This window comes from Neophocaena asiaeorientalis, unplaced genomic scaffold, assembly GCF_003031525.2.
Source record: "Neophocaena asiaeorientalis asiaeorientalis breed wild unplaced genomic scaffold, Neophocaena_asiaeorientalis_V1.1 scaffold275, whole genome shotgun sequence".
Classification (NCBI taxonomy): Eukaryota; Metazoa; Chordata; class Mammalia; order Artiodactyla; family Phocoenidae; genus Neophocaena; species Neophocaena asiaeorientalis.
Genome location: NW_020173679.1, coordinates 1,657,337 through 1,667,836, shown reverse-complemented (window position 1 = coordinate 1,667,836; position 10,500 = coordinate 1,657,337). Strand labels below are relative to the sequence as shown.

Genomic DNA, 10,500 nt, shown 5'->3' with positions numbered 1-10,500 from the left:
CTTCTGAATTCTGAGGCTCCAGGACCAGGGCTCAGGCCAGCTCACCCAGTGCTCCCATAGCCTGGCCAGGGCTCCCCGACCATGGCATTTGTAGCCAGCTCTGGCTCCCAGAGGAAGAGGCAGGAAGCAGGGCAGTGGACGCAGGGTGGACGGATGGACTGAGCCCTGGAGGGTCCAGAGACCTGAGTCCTACTCCCAGCTCTGCCATGTCCGTCCTGGAGCCTGTCACGCCCACCACCCGCCCGGGTGAGCGGCGTCCTCAGCCATAGGATGAAGCGGTCAGCCTTGATGATGGAGGAGTCAGACGTGCCTATGAGTCTATGCGTCCCTGATTCTACGTTTTCCTGGGGAGGCCAGAGGGTTGGGCAAACGCTACCTCGGGGGGAAGGGGCGTGGGCAGGGTGCGAGGAAAACGGGGGTTGGGTGGCCAGGCAGGGGCGGAGGGCGGTGGGCGGCTGGGAGTGGCAGCTGGTGAGCAGGGCAGCCCTAGTCACCTGGAAGATCTTGGACACGTCTTCCGAGTTCCGCTGCTGTGCGACATCGCACAGCTTGGCCGTGATATCGATTCGGCGGCAGATGTCCATGTCCACCTTCATGGCCTTTTCTTGGATCTTTGTGTCCAGGTCTGTCATGGGCTGCAGGGAGGACAGCAGGGGGTTACGTGAGCGAGGGATGGAGCAAGCATGGGGGTGGGGAGGCACTCCCAGGCTCCGACTGGACAGAGGGGTGGGGAGACCCCCAGGTGTCGGGCGGGAGGCCCCGCAGTCCGAGGGGGTCCTTGAGCCTTTTCTGGACTTGAAGGGTCGGGCCAGCTGCTCGGGTTCAGGGCAGGGGGCGGAGGGACTGTGGGAGCCTAGGGCTTCGGCGCCGAGTGGACAGTGTGTTTGCTGGTCACCCTAAGGGCTGGAAGGCATCCTCTCAGCAGATACAGCGTCAGTGTTTATTTTGTCAGAGCAGAGAAAAAAGAAAGACAAGTCCCACTGCTGAAAGACCCCCCTGCTTTCCCACCGGGCCTGCTCCACCTGTACCCCACACAGAGATTCCTCCCACGGCTGATGGTTGGGGCTGCCTAGGATGGGGGGTCCACTGGACCCCGGTGAGGGGAAGCCACATGGCCTCTTCCAGCCACCCCAGCTCCACGCCTCTCGGGACCAGAACTGTTCCAGGCTGAGTCACCTGTACTGGACTCCTTCTCCTTTGTGGAGACTCTCTCTACATACTACCCGCTGCTTGAAGGTGGCAGGAAACCAGGTCCCCAGTAGGAAGAAGGCCCTTGATGCCATCAGCTGCCCCTGCCCACGGTTACTCAGAGGGGCTCCGATCGTCCCAAGGATATGCACACTGGCCTGTCCCGACTTTACAAAGCAAACCCTGCTGAAGGCCGCTGGCCCGGGGAGCCTCTCAGGCCGGCGCAGATCAGACCCGGGGTCTCCTTCAACCTGCCATTGGCCGCCACTGCGCCCAGACACAGAGGCCCATGGCCACCACCCGCCCTCACCGTGGTGAGCTGGCAGGAGACGAAGCAAACACACACAGACCATCAGAAGAGCCCCAGGGAGGGCAGGATGGGTTAAAGCAGCAGATTAATGCATCTCTACTCAGACCAAGGGAAGCAGAAGTGGGGAGGGGACAGGGAGGGGGGCCTGGTCTCCGATGCATCCGTCATCCTCACGGGTCAAACGCAGCCAGCCAGGATTCTAACTAGAAGCCGAGCTCTGGAGCCTCGGAGTGAATGAAGCATTTTGCATGATGGCTGTGGGGGGAAGTCATGATGCCTGGGGGTGGTGGTCGGTGGCACTTACGTCACTCATGAGCCCCTTAAACACCACCAGCTCGGCCTTGAGACGCTCAATCTTCTCATTCATCTCCTCCTGGATGGCTTCTGCTTCCTGCGCTGCCTACGGGGGATGAAGATGGGGGAGGTTTTAGGGGGGCTGGTCTCCCTGTTGGAGGGGAGGGGATGGACACCTGGGTCCAGAGCCCCAGACACCTGACATCCAACCAAGCCGGGTGCCTTTGTGCCAGGGAAGGAAGGGGTGCCAAGGACCTCATCCCAGCCTGGGTCCCCACTCAGCCCTCGCTCAGCACAGGGCATCGCTCAGCCTAAAACACTTCTCCAAGGATTATTTATTGTATGGAAAAATCCATGGCAGACGTTAAGAGAAAAAGTGGATGTAAAAGGGATCCCAGTAGTAGGTCAATTCACGTGAAAATGCCAATATATCTGACCATCTCCGATCTCCAGAATGGCAACGTCACACGTGCCACCCTAACCGAGCACGCACACCTCGGGCTTCTGTGTGGCTGCACAGAAAAGACCAGAAGGTCACACACCAATTTATCCACAGTGGAGCAGGGAGAACTGGAGGTGAGTTTTATTTTCTTCTCTGTGCTTTTCTGAATTTTCCAGGTATTTGACCATGAGCATGTTATGTGTATAAAGCAAAAAGTACTTTTCTTATAAAAGAAAGCGGGGTGGGGGGACGTTCATCCTTTTCCTTCTGCATATTGACATTATTTTAATCTGTCTCTAACTTCCTTAGAAGGTCAGTGTTTATTTTCTTTCTTTCTTTCTTTTTTTTTTTTTTTTTCTTTTTTTTTTTTTTTTTCTTTTTTTTTTTTTTTTTCTTTTTTTTTTTTTGGTTATTATTTATTTATTTAGAGGATCAATACTTTAGATACCAGAAGGCAATTAAAGAGCTTTCCATGCCTTCTCATGGGGTTGCCATTCTTGTGCCCATTTGGCTGAGAGGAAAACAGAGGCCGAGAAGGTAAAGTTTGTTGCCCAGCGTACACAGCAGGCGAGTGAGAAGCAGGCCCACCCAGAACACAGAGCCACCGAGCCAGAAGAGCAAAAGAATGTCCTCATGCCCGCTGCTGAGCACCTGCCAGGGCTGGGAGCCCACCTGATGATGTGGCCACCCGCCCTCTGCAGGGCACTCAGCCCCGAGTCTGTTCCTGCACGCCAGGGGCAGCACCGGGATTCCCGTGCCCAAGCTTTTCTGCAACTCTTGTGCTGGTGCCTTCCCAGCCCCAAGGAGGGGAGGCGGGAGAGGCCTCCGGCTCCATTGAGGAGAGACTGAGGCAGCAGGAGGTAGCAGAGCACAGAGGCTGTGCTGGGAACTGCCCCCGGCTTTGCCCCTTGGCCACGTGGTTCTCCTGCGAGCCTCTCCTGGTCGGGACCTCTCACCTCCTGCAGCGTGTCCACCATGGTCTGTAGGTTCATGCGCTTGGCGAGCTCCTCCTCCCATCTGCAAGAGACAAGAGGGACAGGTGGTCAGAGGGCAGCCTCCCCAGGCCAGTCCAGCCTCAGACACGATGCCAGCACCCACCCTGGGCCCGTCCCCGGGCTGGGCAAGGAAGGTGCGGCAGCGACTCTATCCTTGCCTGCCCCTCGGGAACTCCCAGTCTCGGGAGCTAGATGTGTGGGACAGCCAGGTGACCCATGATACCAGGTGGTGGTGACGGGTGCCAGGCCCCGGCATGAGCACAGCACCACTGGGAGATGACGGCAGGAGGGACCGCCAGCCCCCCACACAAACTGTAAAGCATTGTATAAATGCTACTGCTCCTACCATTCCTGTAAGACATGGTACTGAAGCTGCTCTCAGGGGCAAGGCTGCAGCCAGCACCACTTTCAGGCTCTCCTTTGCAACCACAAGAAACAAATTTGATCGTGCCAACCATCGCAATCTCGGAGTCATTGTGTCCTACAACCTACCCTAACCAACAAAGACATCTCCTACCTAGCTGTTATCATCCCTATCTTACAGATGAGGAAACTGAGGCTCAGAGAGGTTAAATACCTTGCCCAAAGACACACAGCTAGTTAGGGGGTGGGGCTGGACTTCAAACCCAGGTCTGTTTCATTGCATTAAAACAAAAAATAAATATAACTCTCCCTTATTTAATGCTTATTAAGTGCCAGGCTCTATTCCAGGGGTGTTACATATGTCATCTCGTTTGTATATATGTGGCCTGAAGTTGAACAGGAAAGGACAAAGGGGAGAAGGCACATGGGGGCTCTGAGTGTACCCCCAGCATTAACCGGAGGCAGGACAGGATGATAATAGAGTTACCACAACAATACCAGCCCACCTTAACTGAGTGCTTACTTTGTACCAGGCACCATTCTACGTGATGTAATTCAATCCTCAAAACAACCCTCTAGCCTAGGTGCCACAATGATCCCCACGTTACAGGTGAAGCAAGGAAGAGTCAGGTACCCAAGGTCAGGGTGAGGACAGGTGGGGCCAGGACTCAAACCCAGGCTGGAGACTCCAGATTGAGTGCCTGTGACCCTGCCAGGCTTCCTGTAGACCCAGGACCCATCAGAGCCCTAACCCACTCCCCACCCAGATGCCCCTCCTTCCCCAGAGGGACAGGTCCTTCTCCCCCGACCCCCATCCTGGGACAGACCGACCAGGAGTTTCTCTCTTTCTTCACCCTACGGCTGCCTCCCTACATGGCCTCAGAGCAGGCAGGTCTGGAAGCCTTTTAGGATGCTGTCGGGGCCAGCTAAAAATAGGCCAGAGGGGAGGGATGGCTGAAGAGTGGGTTACGTCACCAGCTTTTGGAAACAAGAGAAAACGGATACTGTTTGCACACACAGAGGAAAATTCCTCCTCTTTCCCACATGAGACACGACGGCCCCGGCCAGGGCTCCCAGAGGACACACTTGCCACTCACCCCCCATCCCCCGTTCCCTTCAGTCTTTACCAGCCCCCAGTGGTGGTGGCCAGGCCTAGATCTTCTGTGGGCTGCAGAGTTCAGAACCCAGTGGGCAGTGGGGCTGGGATAGGGGTCCTGGCAGGGATGAGGAACACAGAGGAAGCTAAGGAGGGGCAGCAAGAGAATCTAAGGGTCTAACCCAGGTGGGATCATCTCACTGAACACCCTCGTTGTACAAATAGGAAAACTGAGTCCAGCCCCAGGCCCAGTGTGGGGAACAGGAATCCCAGGTGGGGAGAAGTTCAAGGCTGCCCTCACCTCGCCCAGCAGCATGGGGCATCTGGGGCTCCCCTCAAGGGAGGCCAAGGCCCAGAACACAGGTCCCAAGCTGAATCATCTCTACTGGCCACGCTGCCCTGAGGGGGGCAGGGGGCTCAATTCCAAAGCCGCTGAGCAGAGCAGGGACAAGGGAGAGCCCGGTGTGGCACTGGCTGCAGCCTGGCTCCTGAGGCCAGCCTCACTACGGCATCTCGCAGCAACACCAGGGGCAGCAGAGGAGTGGGCAGTGAGGGCTGAAGATGCGGGCACCCAGGGACATCTCTCCTCCACACACACTCATTTCCAAGACAGGCTTTTGGGGATAAGGCCCAGCCCCTCCTCACTTTTCCTTTAAGCAAACTTCTTGTGAGGAAGGTGGGGCAGGGGTCAACAGACCCATTGAACAGACGGGGAAAATGAGGCCCAGCAAAGGAAAGCAACTTGTCTCAAGTCAACTCAGAGCGAGAACTTAAGCCACGTCTTTGGATCTCCAGACACATTAGCTGTAGTAACAGCAGCCACTGATTGGCAAGCACGGTCTGAGTCCCACGCACTGGGCCCAGGGCCTCGTACACATCTCATCGGCTTTCATGCGAATTATTAACACTCTCGGGTAAAGAAATTTTCCCCAAACCCATTTTATAGATGAGAGAGCTGAGGTTCAGAGAGGTGAGGTAACTTGTCCAGGGTCACACAGCTAGTAAGCAAGGATGGGACTCAAGCCAAGCTCATGCTCTAAAGCAGCCAGTTTCCAACTGCGATATGCATGGGAATCACCCAGGGAGCTTGTTCACGTGCAGACCCGGATTCAGCAGGTCTGGTGTGGGGCTCATTTCTAATGAGCTCCCCTGCAGAAGGCACTTCGGTGGCCCCCTCGCCTAAGCTGCACCCCAGTTGAGCTTGCACAAATGACTTCATGGGCCTTTTATTACCAGAGCTGGATAGGTGGGCAGCTGGTGCACCTGCCCCCAGCAGACCCAAGAAGGACCCCTGTGTGCTGACAGCAGCTGGCTTGACAGACCAAACCTGCTGCCTACGCTGACCTCCCCTCCCGGCCGCAGCGGGAAAGCTTGGCTTCGCCAGCTTCAATGTTGACAGTGCAGAAAAGCTTTGCCCTTCAGCTGCTCTGGCTGACCGGGGTGAAAGGATGGTTGAGTGATATTTCTTAAGGCACCCCAGATGCCCTGCATTTACTGCAACTCAGCCCAGAGAGAGGGAGCATGCAGCTTAACCAAAAACTGGTCAACCATGTTGTGGGCTCTGACATCCCAAAACCTGCTTCCCAGGCACAGCCCCCTCTCCTGACCTGGATCTGCCCACAGGAGTAAGGTTTCAGCAGGATGGAAGTTTCAGGCAGCAGGACCAACATAAGCAAAGACGGGCCAGCAGGAAGGCCAGGGAGTAGCCAGCTGCCACCAAGAGGGGACACACCTACCACGGGTCAGGGGCTGGTGGATGTCATGTCATTTAAGCCTTTGCCCTCCTGACTTTCATGTGTGGCCCACTGCTGAGCACAGGAGCTCACACAGTGGGCTGTGAAGCTGCAGAGAAACCTCCTCCCCATTTTACAGGTGGGAAAATGAAGGCCCAGTGCACACAGAAACTCTAGCCAAGGCCAAGACAGCCTGAATCACTTAGATCCATCCCTGCCCGCCCTGACCCACCAGCTCATAAAACTTCCAAATTCTTTTCTCTTTCTTTTTAAATTTATTTTTATTATTTTTTAATTTTTGGCTGCATTAGGTCTTTGCTGCTACGCATGGGCTTTCTCTAGTTGCGGCGAGCAGGGGCTACTCCTCATTGTGGTGTGAGGGCTTCCCTGGTGGTGGGCGCCACCAGGGAAGTCCCCAGATTCTTTTCTCTCGAAGGGAGTGGAGAGAGGGACATTTATTGGTCACCTTCTTGGTGGTGTACACCATGTTGGGCCTTCAGATACATATAAAAGATAAGGGACTTCCCTGATGGTGCAGCGGTTAAGAATCTGCCTGCCAATGCAGGGGACATGGGTTCGTTCGCTGGTCCGGGAAGATCCCACATGTCGCGGAGCAACTAAGCCCATGCGCCACAACTACTGAGCCTGTGCTCTAGAGCCCGTGAGCCACAACTACTGAACCCACGTGCCACAACTACTGAGGCTGCGCTCTAAAGCCCGTGCACCACAACTACTGAGCCCGTGTGCCACAACTACTGAAGTCCACGCACCTAGAGCCGGTGCTCCGCAACAAACGGAAGCCACTGCATTGAGAAGCCCGCGCACCGCAACGAAGAGCAGCCCCTGCTCGCCGCAACTAGAGAAAGCCCGTGCGCAGCAACGGAGACCCAACACAGCCATAAATAAATTAATTAATTAATAATAAAAAAAGATAAAATATCACTTAATCCTCCCCTAAGGACAGTCCCCATTTTGCAGATGAGGAAACAGAGAATCAGAGGTAACTCGATTCCCCTTTCCCTCCCTCCTCTTCAGCCTTCTGAAATCTATCCATTCTCCCAGGCTCGTCTCAAATGTCATCTCTTCCCTGAGCCTCCGCAGCCACCTCCATTGTTCTCCCTCCTTGAGCTCAGGCTTGAGGCAGCAGACCTCAGGAGGCCATCTTTCCCAGGCGGCTTGGCTGTGGCATCTCATCAAGCATGGCTCTCACCCAAAGAGCCGGCCCACGATGCCAGGGACAGCGATGGACCACCCTCCATCTTCTCCACCTCCAAAGAGTGCTCAGGCCCCAGATCTAGCTCCCGCCCCGACCACATCACAGGGACCTTCTCTCGCCCCCAGCATCTCCTCCCAGCATCCTCTCACTCTCCCCCCATCTGCAGACACCCTTCAACAACAGCCTTGTAGGCATGCCAGCTCCTCAAAACGCTCTCAGGCTATGGATGCTCACGCCAGCCCCTGAAGCAGGTGGGATGCAGGATGGTCGTGGTGATACTGACGCTGCTGCTGCTGCTTATGCTGACGCTCATGACGATGATGATGTGATGGGGCAGCTAACACAGACTGAGTGCTTACGACGTGCCTGGCACCGTCCTCAGGGGCTTCACAGACAGAGCCTCATTTAGTTTCACAGTAACCTCTAAGTCGGGTTATTTTTTTCTCCATGTCGTTGATGAAGAAGCTAAAGTCCAAAAGCATGAAGCACCTCCCCCCAAATCACACAGCCAGCAAGGGGGGGTTGTTTCTATTTTACAGAAACAAGAGACTCAGAGAATCTCCAGAAGCCAAGGCTGAAAAGGGAACCAGAGTTCCCCTAGACCACGCCTCTGAGTGTACAGATAAGGAAACTGAGGTGCAGGTCACCCAGGGAGTGGACAGCAGAGTGCCCTCCCCTCCCCCAGCCCAAGCGGCGCTCATGAGGAGCGAGGTGGAAGGACACGAGTCTGAACCCCAGCTCTGCCTCCCCCACTCGGAGCCTCCATCTCTCCATCTGTCAATGAGACACAGTGTGAGCCCAGCATACCCCAGGCTCGCTCCAGAAAAGCCATTCTGTTCCCACACTCTCTGACGGTCATGTGACTGGCCCCCAGTCACGGGCTGGTGCTGGCTGGACTGGACCCCAGGGCCCATCTCCCAGCCCCAGCCCAGCCTCCTGCCCCTGAACTCAGTCACTCCAATCCCCCTGCTTACCAGTGTCCAAACCCGCTGGGTGTGATCCAAAACACGGCAGTGCTGGATGAGGGTTAGTCCTGGGGGGCCTCTGTGCCAATGCAAAGGACAGGCAGGGGCTCAGACTGGGGAGCCCACAAATCGGGAATGTGAATGTAGGTACAGGTAGCACCCTGGTGCCCAGGCCAGGTGCCCTGGCCTGTTGGAGCACAGAGGAATCATGGGGGAGACACCTGTTCTAGGTGGGAAAAGGGGCACAGGAGGGCTGCCACTATACAAGTCATCGGAGGAGTCGGGTCTAAAGCTGGGGGTCTGCCCACTCCCCCAGCCGGAGAACTGGTTATAATTATCATTTCTGTGCTCACTGCTGTTCTCCCTGCACCTAAACCCACCCACACTTGGTAAGGAGTCCAAGAGTTATTGAATGGATTTGTTGAATGAATGAATGATCCCAGCCGCAATCACTCCTCAGCCCCACTGCTTGCCGCTCCCCAGCCAGGGCCCCTTGGACATCCTCAATCTGCACAGCCCCAGCTTGGGGACTCGGCTGCTCCGTCCACTGGCTCCTGAGCTTCCCCTGGGAGAGGCCAGGCCAGCGGGAGGGCGGGCCAGGGCAGGAAGTGGGCAGGGAGAAGGAGAAAGCTTCCCTCTCCCACATCCCACAGCTCGCAACTCGGGATGGGAAAGCAGGGATGTCAGGATGTCAGGGCAATGAGCGGGGAGAGGAAACGACTCCCCAGCCCTACACCGCTGCTGAGATCTTGGCGGGGCTCAGCCACCATCTTAGCAGAAGGAGCACATGTGTGAGAGGTGGCCAGGAGGGGGAGGTAGCTGCCCCGTCTCAGCCAGATGTGGTCTCCCCGCATTCCTGAGGAACCACCGCTGGACCACGTGATGGACGGGAAGTCTCAGCAAGCCACTGGGGGGAGGGGATTGGCAGCTTCAATGCCAGTCCCCACCCCCAGCTGACACTCAGGGCCAGTGTCTCCCCTCCCCCATCAGCTCAGGATGACACACAGACCCACCGGAAAGGGGCCACAAAGCCTGGCCTACTGAGGGGCGGAAAGCCAAGCTGAAGTCACTGGCAGCGGGACTGACTCACAGATTTTGCACTTCCTGTGCACTCACAGAAAGAGGCTCCGGGGCTCTAGCTCCAGAGGAAAGTGGGTGCAGCCCCAGGAAAACAACTTAGGCTCCTGGGATAGCCCTGGGGCTTCTGAAAAGAAAGTCCTAGAGACTCCTGGGCAGCAAGAGACTGGGTTCGAATACTGCCCCTGCCGCTTCCCAGCTGCGTGACTTTGAGAAAGTCAATTAATTACCCTCTCTGGGCCTCAGTTGCCTCACCTGTGAGATGGGAAGCACACCACCCCTTTCGAGGGTGGGCTGGTGTGGGTGAAAACACCCAGTCCCACCTCTGGCACACAGCAGACAACTGATGTTCCGAGGCTCAATTCAAACTGCAGAATCCCACAGCTGGCTCCAGTGGCCAGACCACAGAGAGCCGGAAGGCCCTCAGAGGGACGGTCCGCACCTTTCCAAGGAAGGTCAGCCGCCGGCACACCCAGGCCGACCCACTCAGGTGATGGAAAGCAAACTCAGGTGAGGCTAGGCCAGAGCTGTCAGTGGAAAACTTCATTCTGGGCCAAGCATGGGCCTTGCCTCTGGCGGAGGGTAATTTTCACCCGGGCACGGGGAGCTCACCCCACGGCAGCACAGCCGGCTGCAGGCTGCCGGGGGTGTGCTGGAGCCACCCCGCGCACCTGTCCCCAGGGCTCTGCGCTGCCCCTGGCTTCTGTGCGAGCCCACCCACAGGTGCAGAGGTGCCTTTCCCCTCCCCGCGTGGATGTGCCTTGCGCCACCCTCGCTGCAGAGCTGGGGCTGAGCTGGGGTCCTGACTGGCAGGTCCTTCT

At 56.7% G+C, this 10,500-nt stretch overlaps 1 protein-coding gene across 1 annotated transcript in view; it reads right to left on the bottom strand.

Moving 5' to 3' along the window:
* Nucleotides 1-10,500, bottom strand: part of IFFO2 (intermediate filament family orphan 2) — a 44,950-nt gene that overhangs the window by 8,167 nt on the left and 26,283 nt on the right. Inside the window, 3 exon segments of the mRNA XM_024749805.1 lie at nucleotides 495-635; nucleotides 1,803-1,898; nucleotides 3,191-3,251. Of these exon segments, the coding sequence (XP_024605573.1) occupies nucleotides 495-635; nucleotides 1,803-1,898; nucleotides 3,191-3,251 (298 nt within the window).